At 43.2% G+C, this 15406-nt stretch overlaps 1 protein-coding gene across 1 annotated transcript; it reads left to right on the top strand.

The window, feature by feature from the left end:
• Positions 1–10518: 10518 nt before the first annotated feature.
• On the top strand, positions 10519–12421 carry LOC123658614. The gene is made up of 4 exons (XM_045593983.1): positions 10519–10766; positions 10867–11012; positions 11103–11821; positions 11873–12421. Exons 1-4 carry the CDS (start codon positions 10519–10521, stop codon positions 12419–12421), a joined length of 1662 nt encoding a protein of 553 aa, XP_045449939.1.
• The last annotated feature ends 2985 nt before the right edge of the window (positions 12422–15406 follow it).

The raw sequence follows: 15406 nt of genomic DNA, 5'->3' as shown, positions 1-15406 counted from the left end.
TTAGTTATTTATATTAATTTACATGTAAGTATATAAGAGAGTAAGCGACCCGTCAATATTTTATGTACCTATATTAAAAAAAAAAAAAAAAAAAAAAAAAAAAAACATAAATAATAATAATAACGAATGTGGACCCAACGACACACAACGTAATTTAAACTTCGTTATGATAAAAAAAAATCCTTTTTATTTTCATCTAAGAACATCACAAAGAATTCAAAATTACACGCTAACCAAAAATCATACAGTAACAAATAACAAAAGTTCGCCGCAGCAAGCCGGCGGCGTACAACGAGTTATCTGCAGCGAAAGTCAGGTTCAAGACTCGCGTCCTGCCACTTCCGACTTCCTTCCATATCAATTACTGCAACTAATTAACGATATCACGATCGGACCAGGAAAAACATTCTCAAAATTCCTGTATCTCTGGTAATAGTGGTATAGTTGACAAACTTGACAAATACCGACGTGCGCAAATGCTAAAAAACTGCTTCTGTAGATACTTAAACTACTTCGACAAATATTGAAGTATAATTTGAGGAAGAATGGCCCACACAAAATAGTTTTTTTTTATACGCACCAGTTGTTTCTAAGATTGGCGCGCTCAAGCAAACAAACAAACTTTTCAGCTTTATAATATCAATATAGATTTGTTCAACATGTTTGAAAAACATGATTTTTCCACGTAAATCCCGATTTCGCTGAATTTTCGGTATAAAAGTAGCCTTTATATTGCTCCTAAATCAGTTTCGGTTATTAAAGTCCCATAAAGATTAGTCCAGCCGTTCCCAAAGATTAGCCCGGACTTATTCCGTATGATACCTTTCGTGAGCGCGCAAGCGCAACTATAATTTACAATAAAAAACATTGTACTAGAATAATAATTCGGTTCCATATGCGGTTCTTTAGTTGTACGAGTATGAGGCTGTTAGTATTAATATTTCACTTTATCGACGTTTTCAGGGCTAAGAAAAATAGTGTTGGACGGTTATGTTGCCATTGCCATTGCCAGAGCATCTCTTATATTAGGACAGAGTAAAATTTAAAAAAATGGCTACGACTTTTTTTCACGTGGAACTTGATCCATAACACCCACGGAACCCCCATTTGAAGCAACAAAGTTAGGAGTCAGACATCCTGTATATTTTATTTGACGGTTTATTTACTGCAAAAGTGGCAAACAAGCGTACGGTCCTCCTGATGAAAAGTGGATTTGGATGATCACCGGATGATGGAGTGGCAAAGCAAGCGCGTTGTCGACCCTAACCACTTACCCTCTCCAGGAGTCCTGGCCACGTTACTCACCAACGGAACACAACACTACTTGAGAATGCTATTTGTGGTCTTCTGTAAGGTTGAAGCATTTCCCAGTCGGGCTTCTGCACATTTTGAGCACGATATTTCCTGCTGCGCCCTACCCCAATAAAATGTCTTACTGATTGCGTGTGTTAAAAAAAACAATGAAAACTCAGCCCTTGAAATATGTACGGGACCATCTTTATAGTAGCATCTGTCTGCACTACCCGCTAATGCCTATGAAAAATAATCTAATAAACCCATAAAAACATCGACAAATGCTAACTAAATTCTCATACCGCGTTATGAGATAATATATATATCACTAGGTCGGCAAACAAGCGTACGGCTCACCTGATGGTAAGAGATTACCGTAGCTTATAGACGCCTGCAACACCAGAAGCATCGCAAACGCGTTGCCGACCCAATCCCCAATCCCCCCAGGAGCTCTGGTCACCTTACTCACCAATAGGAACACAACACTGCTTGTAAACAGTGTTATTTAGCTGTAATCTTCTGTAAGGTCGAGGTACTATTCCAGTTGTGCTGCTCGATATTTTGAGCAGGAAATTCCTGCTGTGCCCTACCTCAGTTAATTAAAAATATGAGAATTTGGTCTGCATGTTCATGTTTTTATGATGTTTGCGATTGTTTTCATAGGTATTATTTGCAAATACTCGTTTGTATTTTCCTGTATGAGTTAAGTGCATTGTTCCCCAAATTGCAACACTTGTAGATCAGGCTACAAATATAGATGTAAGTGCGATATATATAATAAAAGTGCGACAAAATATTAAATAGCAAAAGAAAAAGTATTACGTAAATGAAAGCTGATATAATAACGATTCCATTGCAGAGAAGAAATTGAAAGTGATACAATCGATGATCCGTAAGTATTTTCACATTTATATGCTACTAACACAGTCATATACATACTATATATATATATATATATATATATATATATATATATATATGTAAGCTTTGTGTTGACGTTGACACTGACATTGACTTTTAAGATGTACCTATCAGTTAAGCTACAAGAGGGAGCCACCAGTGGGGAGAATATAAAAGCGTATTTTTTGTTTTGTCCAAATCAAATAGTTAGAATTAATTAGATTACAAATGTTTTCTTTATAATATCTTTAAAACGTAGTTGTTTGTGAATTTGCTTCAATTCAAAGTGTAAAGAACTATTTAAGTTTTTATAATAACAATTGTAAAGCATGAACATCTAATTGTCGATTCTTTGTTTTAGGTTAGTACCTACCTAATTGTTTTTTGATTGTGATAATTGTTATGTAAAACCTATCTGTTTTTAATAAATAAATCTTTGTTTTAGATGAATCAAAATTGTGTTATGCTTTAACAAAAGAATATAACTCATTGGTTTTATAAATCGACAATTCGTATACATGTGAAATATAAATTAATGATTGTTAACCTACACAATGGAGAAATTAAGATTTGAATTTATTATAAAAGCCAAATCGGACGATATTAAGACAAATATGTATGCCATAACCTCTATTACGGATACACAAAACCAAACTTTTGTTGTGCCTACAGAGTATCAATCCGTGCAATTACACAAAGAAATATTAAAGCATGAAATATTTAACAAAGTAAAAAAATCTCTCCAAAAAAGGCATGATAAGAGACAGGTTTGGATAACATTAACCGAGGAAATGAAATCAACATATTTAGATGATGACAACTTACAATTTAATGGGTTTTTACTTGAAAAATTAGAACAAAGTCATGAGTCGTCATCAACAGAACCAACATTGTTAAAAAAAACAGAAAATAAAACGAGATTAGTAGCAGAATTTTCAATAGAGAAGTTTTCAAGAAACACAACAAATGTTCAACAATGGTTAAATACTTTTGAAAGTGAATGTGTACGTTTACAAATAGATACAGATTTACAAAAAATAGAAATTCTAAGATTATTATTAGAAGATACTTGTATAGATTGGTACACCTCAATGATTATCAAACATACTGTAGATTCAAATTGGTCTGTATGGAAGAAAAGTTTAAGTGAAACATTTGCTGATAAAGGCTGGTTACCAATCAGGTACGCTATGAATTTTAAATATATACAAGGATCAATGTTGGAATATGCTCTTAAAAAAGAGAGACTGTTATTAGAAATTAATAAATCAATAGATACCCAAACTCTGATATATTTGATTGCCACCGGTCTACCAAACTTCATAATGGATAGAATAGACAGAGATAGCCTTAAAGAAGTAAATGACTTATTTAACTGCATAAGAGGACTAGAGAGTTTAACAAGGAATAATGTCACAAAGAAAAACTTAAGCACAGGAAATAAATACAATAAACAAGAAATAAAACAAATGGAAAAAAAACCTTGCAGGATTTGTGAAAATAAAGGAAAATTAAATAGAATTCATCCAGAGAATGTTTGCTGGTATAACTATGGAAAAAAAACCACAGATGACAAAAACCTTAATTCTAATTCAATATTAAAAGTTGAACTGAGTAATGAAGATCCAAAAAACTAAAATTCCCTCCACTAATTGAGATTACGGTGATATTAAATAATACATTAGAAGCTAAAGGGCTGTATGACCCTGGTTCACGAATAACATTAATAAATTCAAAATTAGTTCAGGTGACGAAATTAAAGCCAAATTATTGTTATAATACAATAAAAACAATAAGTGGAGGGGGTAAAACTAAAGGGTTAGTTACACTGGATGCGGAGTTATTGCATAAGAAGATTAAAATAAATGCATTTATCTTTGAAAATGAAAATTTTGAATATGATCTAATATTAGGGTTAGATTCAATACATAAATTTGGGTTGACTCATAATGAGAATTTAAATATCCAAATGCATAGTAATAATATGTTTGAAGATAAACGGATTGAAAATATGGAAATAAATATAGAAGAAAAAGAATATGCAGTTAACTTCAATGAAGGTATAGATACAAATAAATTTAATATAGACACAGAGCACTTAAATACTGATCAAAGAAAACAAATAAACATATTATTGGATAATTACGTGGAAATTTTTGCTAAAGATAAATATGACACTGGAAAAGTGAGAAAGTATGAAGCCTGTATAGATTTGCAAGTTGAAAAATATTGTTATAAAAGACCATATAGGTGTTCAGTCCAAGACAAGATAGAAATAGAAAATCAAATCACACAACTTTTAAAACATAAATTAATCGAGGAATCTTACAGTCCATTTGCGGCACCAGTTACCTTAGCTTTTAAAAGGGACGAAGGAAAAAAAAGTAGACTTTGCATAGACTTCAGGGATTTAAATAAAATAATTATACCTCAATCGCAACCATTTCCTCTCATAGAAGACCTAATAACAAAAACAATAAATTGTAATTATTTTACAACTTTAGATATAAATTCAGCTTTTTGGTCCATCCCATTAAAAATTACAGACAGACACAAAACTGGGTTTGTAACTCAAGAAGGTCATTACCAATGGACGTGTTTACCTTTCGGCCTTAAGACATCACCAGCCATATTTCAACGGATTTTGGGAAATATTATAAGGAAAAATGGTTTGACAGAATTTGCAGTGAATTTTATTGATGATATACTAATCTTCTCTAAGACGTTTGATAGCCATATCACACACTTAAAAAAATTGCTAGATGCTATTCGCGAAGAAGGTTTCAGGCTAAAATTAATAAAATGTAAGTTTGCATGTGACACTGTAAAGTATTTAGGCCATATATTACAAAAGAATACGATTACACCTCTAAAAGACAATTTGAAATCAATAAAAGATTTTCCTGCTCCTCAAAATAGAAAACAAATACGACAATTTTTAGGGAAAATAAATTTTTATGGAAAATACATCCCGAATGCCTCAATATTACTTGATCCTCTACATAAATTGCTGAGAAAAGATCAGAGCTTTAATTGGACAGAACAGTGTGAGGACGCATTCCGGAAAGTTAAGGATTATCTATGTTCCAAACCAATACTAGCTATTTATGATCCACAAGCACCAATATTTATTTATACAGATGCCAGTGCCATAGGAATAGGAGCAGTTTTGAAACAAATTCAGCACAATGGCGAAGAAAAACCGGTAGCATATTTTTCTAAAAAACTAAATGAATCACAAAAAAATAAAAAAGCGATATTTTTAGAATGTTTAGCCATAAAAGAGAGCATAAAATTTTGGCAACATTGGTTGATTGGAAACTATTTTACTGTCTACACAGATCACAAACCTTTAGAGAAGTTAAATATAAGAAACAGACCTGACGATGAATTAGGGGATATGTCACATTATCTGTCACAATATAATTGTGAAATAAAATATTTTCCAGGAAAAAATAATACAGAAGCGGATTGTCTCAGCAGAAACCCAGTATTGGACATTAATGCAAATAATGAAGATAACTTAAAAACAGTAAATATTATTGATATTCATGACATAAAATATGATCAAGCACAAAATTTAGAAATAAAACCACTTAAAAAGAACATTATTTTTGAAGATGGAGTTTATTATAAAAAAGGAGGGAAAAAGAGAAAAAAAATAATTCTAAGTGAAGATTACAGTAAAACCATAATAAAAAAAACGCATGAAAAATATTGTCATACTGGAATAAATCAAACAGAATCTAAAATAAAACCCTTTTATACTGCACCGAATCTATCAGAAAATATTAAACACATATGCAAAAACTGCGAGATATGCATAAAAAATAAGACAAGGTTAAATAGAAAATATGGCTTTATGTCGCAATTAGGTCCAGCTAATAAACCTTTTCAAATAATGTCACTGGACACAATAGGAGGATTTGGGGGTCAAAGATCAACAAAAAGATATTTACATCTGCTGGTAGACCACTTTACTAGGTACGCATATATCCTATGCTCTAAGAATCAACATGCTCGAGACTTCATCAAACTTATAGAAAAAATTCCAAAAGAAGAAACAATAGACATCTTACTCTCTGATCAATATCCAGCTATTAATTCGATTGAATTCAAAAAATACCTTGAGAACCGAAATATTCAATTAATACTTACAGCGGTAGATGCACCGTTCTCAAACGGTTTAAACGAAAGGCTTAACCAGACAATTGTGAACAAAATAAGATGCAAAATGAATGAATCAAAAGGAAAAACAAATTGGTCAAAAATAGCAGAAGAATGTAGAAATAGATACAATGAAACAAACCATTCTGTAACAGGATTTTCTCCTAAATATTTACTATCAGGTGAGTCTACAGACTTGTTACCACATGAATTAAAGGGAAAACAGTTATTATCAAAAAATTTGGAAGAAGACAGGAAAATAGCACTACAAAGGTCAATAAAATCGCACGAATATAATAAAACTTTATTTGCCAAGAATAGATTACAACATGAATTTAAAAAAGGAGATAAGGTATATGTCGATTATGGAAACAAATTAAACAAAAAAAAGATGGATGAAATTAGAATTGGTCCCTTTGAAATTGAAGAAAAAATATCAGATTCAGTTTTTAAAATAAACACCGGTCGTGGTACAAAATCTATTGGATTGTATCATGTCACAAAGCTCATTCCTATGCTTATTGATTATTAGATTTCACAGCTAAATTTTACTCAACTTAAGTTGGAAAAATTTGCATTTCGAAGGAGGGTGATGTAAGCTTTGTGTTGACGTTGACACTGACATTGACTTTTAAGATGTACCTATCAGTTAAGCTACAAGAGGGAGCCACCAGTGGGGAGAATATAAAAGCGTATTTTTTGTTTTGTCCAAATCAAATAGTTAGAATTAATTAGATTACAAATGTTTTCTTTATAATATCTTTAAAACGTAGTTGTTTGTGAATTTGCTTCAATTCAAAGTGTAAAGAACTATTTAAGTTTTTATAATAACAATTGTAAAGCATGAACATCTAATTGTCGATTCTTTGTTTTAGGTTAGTACCTACCTAATTGTTTTTTGATTGTGATAATTGTTATGTAAAACCTATCTGTTTTTAATAAATAAATCTTTGTTTTAGATGAATCAAAATTGTGTTATGCTTTAACAAAAGAATATAACTCATTGGTTTTATATATATATATATGTTTTAGTTTACCTGATACTACATACTACTTATTTATAGAATAGAAGTTGTTAAAGCTGGAGTCATACTTATATTTCATTGAGTTACCTCCAAAACTCTCAAAGAATGAAAGACTGAGTTAAATCGTTAAATTAAATAATTTAAATATAGAAGCAAACAACTATTTCCGTATATAAAAAAAAAAACGAGTATGCTTTAGACCACACGACTGAAGTAAAACTTACGAATCGTAACTCTCTCTCTTTCTATCTTCACTGACTTATATCTCCCTCTCAACTTCCGTTTACCTCGCCCGATCACACTTTTCGTAACGCTCTCGTCACGCATTCACCAGCTTACTCCCCAAGTCAAGCGCGCGTAAAGAAGCTTTTAAGCTTGTATTGTACTTGTGCAGTGTCAAGTGTGAATGTTCGACGTTTATTTATTTATTTATTACTATGATTATTATTAATAATCGGTATTAAAACAAAAGTCGTTTGTTTACATTCACAGTATGGTTAGGCTATGAGTCCTAGTAATAAAACACAAAACAAATTATAAAATGGAAATTTTATTAACATCTACTTAGAATATTTACATCTAGTATCACAATATTGTAATATTACTAAAAGTTGACAAAAAAAAAAACAAAATAAATCGCTTCTTTCATACATAAGAAATCTTAGATCTTTTAACAGAGGTAGGGCACAGCAAGAAACTTCCTGCTCAAAATATGGAGCAGCCCGCCTGGGGCAGTAATTCGATATTTTATTTTATGTAACTAGATCGGCAAACAAGCGTACACTGATGGTAAGCGATTACTATAGCTTATGGACGTCTACAACACCAGAAGCATTGCAAGCGCGTTGCCGACTTCATACCCAGTTACCCCCAGGAGCTCTAGTCACATTACCCACAAAAAGGAACACAACACTGCTAAAAACAGTATTAAGCTTTGATCTTCTATTACTACCCCAGTCTACAGTCTACAGTATCACAAACTTTTGTCTGCTGGATACTGTCATCTGTCAAATAGCATTATCCACAACCTATGAAACAATAGCATGGTCAAAGGGGCATTTCAGTGCAAAAATAAAAATTGTAAATATCCCAACTCGCATACAAACCATAGTAGGTATTAGTGGTTATAAAAGTTTTATAATTAATATATGTATAAGTTAAGTTCAATATATACATTTTTTACAGATAGAACGAATCATACACTATGGTTACCAAACTGCAAAGAAAAAATCTAAATCACTACATAGTATAAAACAAAGTCGCTTTCTCTGTCCCTGCACATGTATGTACGCTTAAATCTTTAAAACTACGCAACGGATTTTGATGCGGTTCTTTTTAATAGATAGATTGATTCAAGAGGAACGTTTATATGTATAATAACATCCATTAAATAGTGGAGAAATACTGTTATTTTTGAGTTTTCTAATGTTATGTCGTAAATAATAATTATTTTTTTCGCTTAAATTGCAAACGCAGGCTGAACCCTACGTGATTTATCAAAATAATGTACTAAGTATTGTACACATTGAAAAGGTCTACAGAAAACTCCGCGATGGTATATGTCTATCTCTTATGGATATCCCACAATAACATTTTTTTGTCATTTACTTTTTACGACAAATAATGGCTAATTTTCGAAGCGATTTTAACCAATACAGCATTGATCCTTATCCAATTAAATACCTTAAATATATTTTTTATTTAATATAGATCTATATGGCCCTTTACAGCAAATGATTTAAATGGATATTTTCGAAGATATTACAGATTTAAAAATCGCGGTACGTAGCGTTTGCGGCGGTTCCGGCCGGCTTTACTCATAAGTTAACGCGTGCGGGTCACGGGCAGTAATGAATAGATCAAAACTACTGGATCGATTTTAATCATTTTTTCAGTGAATGACATAGGCTATAATTATATTTTATACCCGTGCGAAGCCGGAGCGGGTCGCTAGTATATTTATATAATTAACGTTTGTGACTCGCCTTTATCAATACATATGATAAAATTGTAACGGATCGCTATCTGTACATCAAAGATATATGAGAAAAAATATTATTAGGACCTTTATCAACACAAATAGCACATAAACCATTGATTATTAGAAATTATGTCTGTTCGTCTGTGTGTTTGTGCAAGCTAATCTCCGAAACCGCTTCTCCGATTTAGATATAGTTATCACTAATTTATTGTGGTAAACTCAACTTAAAATTTAGGGTTTGTTTCAAGTCAATTGATTCATAAATAAAAAAATTATGCCAATTTAAAGAATCGCGTTTAACATGTAAACACCGAAACGACGGTGTTTGTAATCGAAAATAAACCAAAAGATAATTATATCCAAGAAATACTGTCTAGAGTCACTATTCCACGCGGACGAAGTCGTGGGCACAACTAGTCTTCATAAATAAATAAATAAATAATAAATACATAAATAAATAATAAATAAATAAGTAAATAAATAAATAAATAATAAATAAATAAATAAATATCATATAAGATACACACGCGGTCGTCTGTTCCTATGGTAAGCAACTTAATGCTTGTGTTACAGGTAACAGCCGACTGGGGTGCTTGTCGGTGACCTCCTCGTGGTGCGCCCTGGGCAACGGGGCGGGCAGCAGTATGACAATCGCGGCACTGCTGCCCGTCGCGGCTGACGACCGACGCGTGTGGGGATGCATTCCGGCGCTCTACATTAGAGTTGTCCCGTGAGCGCATCAGGTGGCACAGCGCTCGCGCACTGTGTCACCACCGGGGGGTGGATGGGTTCGGCGTGCGCTTACCCCGCCGTCGGACAGAGTGGACAGGAGTCCTGTTCGCTCACCGTCCTATTATCGTAATCCCATTTGTGGTGTCGTGGTCATGTCTCGCGGCCACGAACGGGACCGAGGGTCTTGCCTTAACCGGCCGGACCGCGAGGAAGAAAACCTCTATAAAAAATTACCCCGAATCCCAAGCGGCGACGCAGCGCGAGGGCATGCATGCATGGCTGATGGGTAGTTCAGTCTCTACTGCGATCCCCTGCTCTGCAGCCCCGCCGAGGCCAGAGTGGGGTTACGCGAGGCTTGCCCAGGTACAGGGGGTGTTACCTGGGCGGACCACCCTTTCCCCCTTACTCGTGGGAACAGTAATGGAATTCAATAAAAACAAAACTTCTTTTGACGTTAGTGGTGGAGATGACGAGAGGCCCGAGAAGGGCGGAGTAGAGGAGAGGCCCGAGACGAGCGGTGTTACGGCAGGTGACGAAGGCTCCGACGCGGACATGCGGTCCAGGTCGTCTCACGACTCGGACTCGTCGCGCAAAGGCCGCCTTTGGAAGCGCAAGCGTCGTGAGGAAACCAATGCGCATCGGACGAAAGCGACTGTGTGTCGGGCAAGGTGCACACAGCGCGAAGAGGTCGTGGTAGACCGCCTACGACCGGGAAGTACGTCGGTCTCGCCAAAGCCAAGGCCGAATACATCAAACAGTGTGAGCGAGAGCTCGAGCTCGAAGCGGCGAGCGAGGCGGTCGAAATCATGCGCCAATTGAGGGCGACGCGATCCGCGACGAGCTCAGGAGGAACGTGCCCAGCAGAAGAATGCTCAACACTGGACCTGCACAGGAGGGCTCAGGAGTGTGTCGAGGTGATTCTCAAACTCACAAAGTGCTCAAAAAATCTAAAGGGTACGTTCAAAAAGGCCTCTAATTAGAATTCTAAGAGGCCATTGGCGAAGTGCTAGGAGCCCTTTACTCCCGGACGACGACAGATGAGATCCGTCAGCTGCAGGAGGCGAACGATCGTCTTAAAGCCGAAAACGCCCAGCTGCGCTCGGAGATTGCGAAGCTGAGGCAGGGCGTGGCCGACTTGTGCACGACGCCTGCACAAGTCCCCTCAACGTCGAGGAAAGAAACCGATGACGACTCGTTCGTCTCTAAAATTATGGACGGGGTCGGGAAAATGCTCGACGCCCGATTCAAAAATTTGGAGGCTTCCGGCAAGCTCCTGCCCGAAGCGCGGGTGCGAGCAGTCGAGGCACCGGCTTCTCAGCCGGCGGAGACCAGTGCTACAACGCTGGCCCCGCCGGCGAACCCGGCCCCGAGGCCTGCCAAGGCAGGCCAAAAGAAGAAAAAGAAGAAGAAGGCGGGTGCGGCTACCCAAGTCGCTGCGCCCAACGAGCCTCGCCCCCTACCACCTGCTCCGGCCGCTCTGACGGAGGGGTGGAATGTGGTGGCGAGGAAAGGAAGGAAGGTGGGGCCGCCCAAAAACCAGCCCCAGCCCCAGAACAAAGGTGGGCCGGCTAAAAAGCCAAAGACGCCGAAGCTGCGACTGCCGCGATCGGCGGCGGTGCAGCTGACGCTGCTGCCGGGCAGCACGAGAACCTACGCGGAGGTCCTTGGTGCCATAAAGGCTGACGGCCTTATAGCGAGCATGGGCGTCGAGACTCGCTATAGGGTCTCTCAGACCGGCGCGTGAAGGTTCGAGCTGCCCGGCACCGGCAATAAGGAGAAGGCCGAGGAGCTTGCCCGGCACATCAAGGCGGTCGTCGGCGAGGACGTGGCGGTCACCCGCCCGGAGAAGTGCGCCGACCTGCGGGTGGCCGGGTTGGACGACTCGGTCACTCCCCAGGAGCTGGCCGGCGTGATCGCCAAGGCGGGAGGATGCCAGGAAGACTCAATAAAAGTCGGCGAAATACGCAAAAACTTCGCCGGCGTCGTTTTCGTCGGTTTCGTGTCGGCGAGTGTGTCCCTGCTGAAGACGAGACCGCAGCAATGTTATCGCTGCCACGAGGTTGGGCACGTGGCAGCGAAGTGCGACAAGGGGGTGGACCGCAGCGGCCAGTGCTACCGCTGCGGCAAGGAGGGGCACATTCGCCGGCAGTGTACTGCCGAGGCCTGCTGTCCTATATGTCAGGCGGAAAACAAACCGGCTGGGCACAGCCTAGTTGCGTGCCCGCGCAACAAAGCGGGTAAAAGGAGAAAAAAGGCGGCACCCAGGGACAAAACCCGCGCACCGCCCGCCAACCGAGCCGGGGAGGTGACTATGGAGACCTGACTGTAACATGGCACTTAAGGTCCTCCAAGCCAACCTGAACCACTGTGCCAGGGCCCAGGACCTCCTCGTCCAGAGCCTGGTACAGTGGTCCGTGCGGGCGGCGGTGGTGGCCGAGCCGTACTCGGTCCCGCCGAGGGATAATTGGATCGGCGATAACGATGGCGTGGTGGCCATCGTGACCCAGGTCGCCGCGGGCGCCCCGCCCTTTACGAACATTGTGAAGGGCTCGGGTTGCGTCGCGGCACTGCTGGGAGATATGGCCATCATCGGGGCATATTTTTCCCCGAACAAGTCGGTCGCCGAGTTCGAGGCGTTCCTCGACTGGACCGAGTCGATCTTGAGAAGATTTTATCCGGCGGAGGTGCTCGTGATGGGCGATTTGAACGCCAAATCGCAGCTGTGGGGGTGTCCTGCCACAGATGCGCGGGGGGCGATTCTGGAGGAGTGGCTCGTTGCCACCGGCCTGACCGTCCTCAATCGCGGGACGGCCAACACGTGCGTGCGCAGGTCGGGCGGCTCGATCGTGGACGTGTCGTTTGCGAGCCCCGGCCTTGCGCGCCGCGTTCGGGACTGGCGAGTGCTGGACGACGTGGAGACTCTCTCGGATCACCGCTACATCCGCTTTGAGATCTCCGCTCGTCCGGCGGTGCCGCCAAGCTCCAGCCGCGCCCCGGCGGAGGAGGGTCCTCGGTGGCAGCTGAAGCGTCTCGACCGGGAGCGACTCGACGAAGCGGCGATAGTGGCGTCGTGTCAGCCGCGCGTTGACGGTTCACCGGAAAGGGTGGCAGACTGGCTGGTGGCCAGAATGACCGACGCGTGCGACGCGGCCATGCCGCGGTCGAGGGGTCGCCCCCGGCGGGCTCAGGTGTACTGGTGGTCGGAGGCGATAGCGCAGCTGCGCAGGGAGTGCGTGGCCGCCCGACGCCAGTACACGCGCTGCAGGAGGCGCATCTTCAGGACGCCCTCCACTTCGCAGGACAGGACACGGCACGAGGAGGAGGGCGAGCGGCTGTACGTCCTTTACACGGCAGCCAAAGCCAGCCTCCGTCGTGCCATCGGCGAGTCGCAGGCCGCGGCCAGGGAGGAAATGCTAGACGGACTGAACAGCGACCCGTGGGGGATGCCCTACAAGCGGGTACGCAACAAGGTCCGTCCCTGGGCTCCTCCACTCACGGAGACCCTGGACGCCGAAGTGGTCCGTAAGGTGGTCGCGGCCCTGTTCCCGATGGCGCCGGCCGAACACGAGCCGCTGTCGATGGCACCGCGAGGAGTGAATGAAGACGTCGGAGAGGAGGCACCGGAGGTCGGAGAGTCGGAACACGAGGAAGCAGTCGCGCGGCTGCGACGGAAGAACGTCGCTCCAGGCCCGGATGGGATTCCGGGGAGGGCGTGGGCGGTGGCGCTGAACCACCTGGCGCCGCGAGTTCGAGGACTATTCTCTGCCTGTCTGGCTCAAGCCATAATTCCACAGCGGTGGAAGACAGGCAGGTTAGTCCTCCTTAGGAAGGAAGGCCGGCCGGCGGAGTCACCGTCGGCGTATCGCCCCATCGTCCTCCTCGACGAGCTCGCCAAGCTGTTCGAGCGCGTCGTGGCCGCGCGTCTGGTGGCGCACCTCAGGCGTCGAGGACCCGACCTCTCGGACGTGCAGTTCGGCTTCCGCAGTGGCCGTTCTACCGTGAATGCCGTGCTGTGCGTCCGTGCCCAGGTGCAGGAAGCGGTGGCCCAGGGCGACGTCGTCGTGGCGGTGTCTATCGACATCGCCAACGCCTTCAACACGTTGCCCTGGGGCTGCATCAGGGAGGCGCTCCGCTACCACGTCCGCTACGCGTCGCGTGGTCGGTGCCTACCTCTCCGACAGGTGGGTGGTCTTTCCCGGAAGGGATGGTCGGGTTGTAAGAAAGGAAGTCGTGTGCGGTGTTCCGCAGGGGTCGGTGCTCGGCCCACTCCTGTGGAACATCGGGTACGACTGGGTGTTGCGTGGCTCGCTGCTGCGCGGCGTCAGCGTCGTCTGCTACGCCGACGACACGCTGGTGCTGGCCCGCCGACCGACGTATCGGGAGGCGGCAGTGCTAGCGACCGCTGGCGTCGCGCAGGTCGTGGCGCGAATCCGGCGTCTCGGCCTCGTCGTCGCGCTGGACAAGGCGCAAGGCATCGTCTTTCACGGCCCGAGGAGGGCGCCTCCCCACGACGCCCATCTTATCGTGGGAGGCACTCGCATCGGCCTGTCGGGCACGATGACGTACCTGGGTCTCGTACTCGACGGCCGGTGGAAGTTCCGGGCGCACTTCGCGCGGCTCGTCCCGCGCTTGTTGAAGGTGGGAGCCTCGCTCTCGTGGCTTTTGCCGAACATCGGCGGTCCCGGTGTGAGCTGCCGCCGGCTCTACACCAGCGTCGTGAGAGCGATGGCGATGTACGGTGCCCCCATCTGGTCCGACGCCCTGGACCGCGAAAACATCACCCTGCTGCGGCGCGCGCAGAGGGTGATGGCGAACAGGGTCGTACGCGGGTACCGTACGATCTCGGGAGAGGCAGCGTGCGTGCTGGCTGGAGTCCTGCCCTGGGACCTGGACGCGGTCGCTCTGGCGTCGTCATACCGGCGGCGTCCAGTCTCAGTCCGGCACCACGGCTGGCAGAACACCTTAGGCGAGAGCGGGATGCCGCGATCGCGGAGTGGACGACGAGGCTCGAGCGTCCGAGTGCGGGGCACCGGACGATCAACGCGGTTCGGCGGGTTCTTCGGCAGTGGCTGGATAGACGACATGGCGTCCTAACCTTCCGCACCACGCAGGTCCTCTCGGGGCACGGTTGCTTCGGGGGGTACCTGTGTCGGGTCGCCGGGAGGGAGCCCTCTCCTCGTTGCCACCACTGCCAGGATTGTGACGATGAGTCGGCGCAACACGTGTTGGAAGAGTGTTCGGCGTGGGCGGAGGAGCGCGAAGAGCTCCGAAGCGTAGTTGGGCCGGACCTTTCGCTGCCGGCCGTGAT

Source organism: Melitaea cinxia, chromosome 12 (genome assembly GCF_905220565.1).
Source record: "Melitaea cinxia chromosome 12, ilMelCinx1.1, whole genome shotgun sequence".
NCBI lineage: Eukaryota > Metazoa > Arthropoda > Insecta > Lepidoptera > Nymphalidae > Melitaea > Melitaea cinxia.
Note: the sequence above shows the minus strand (reverse complement) of the source record. Positions and strands in the feature narration are given on the sequence as shown.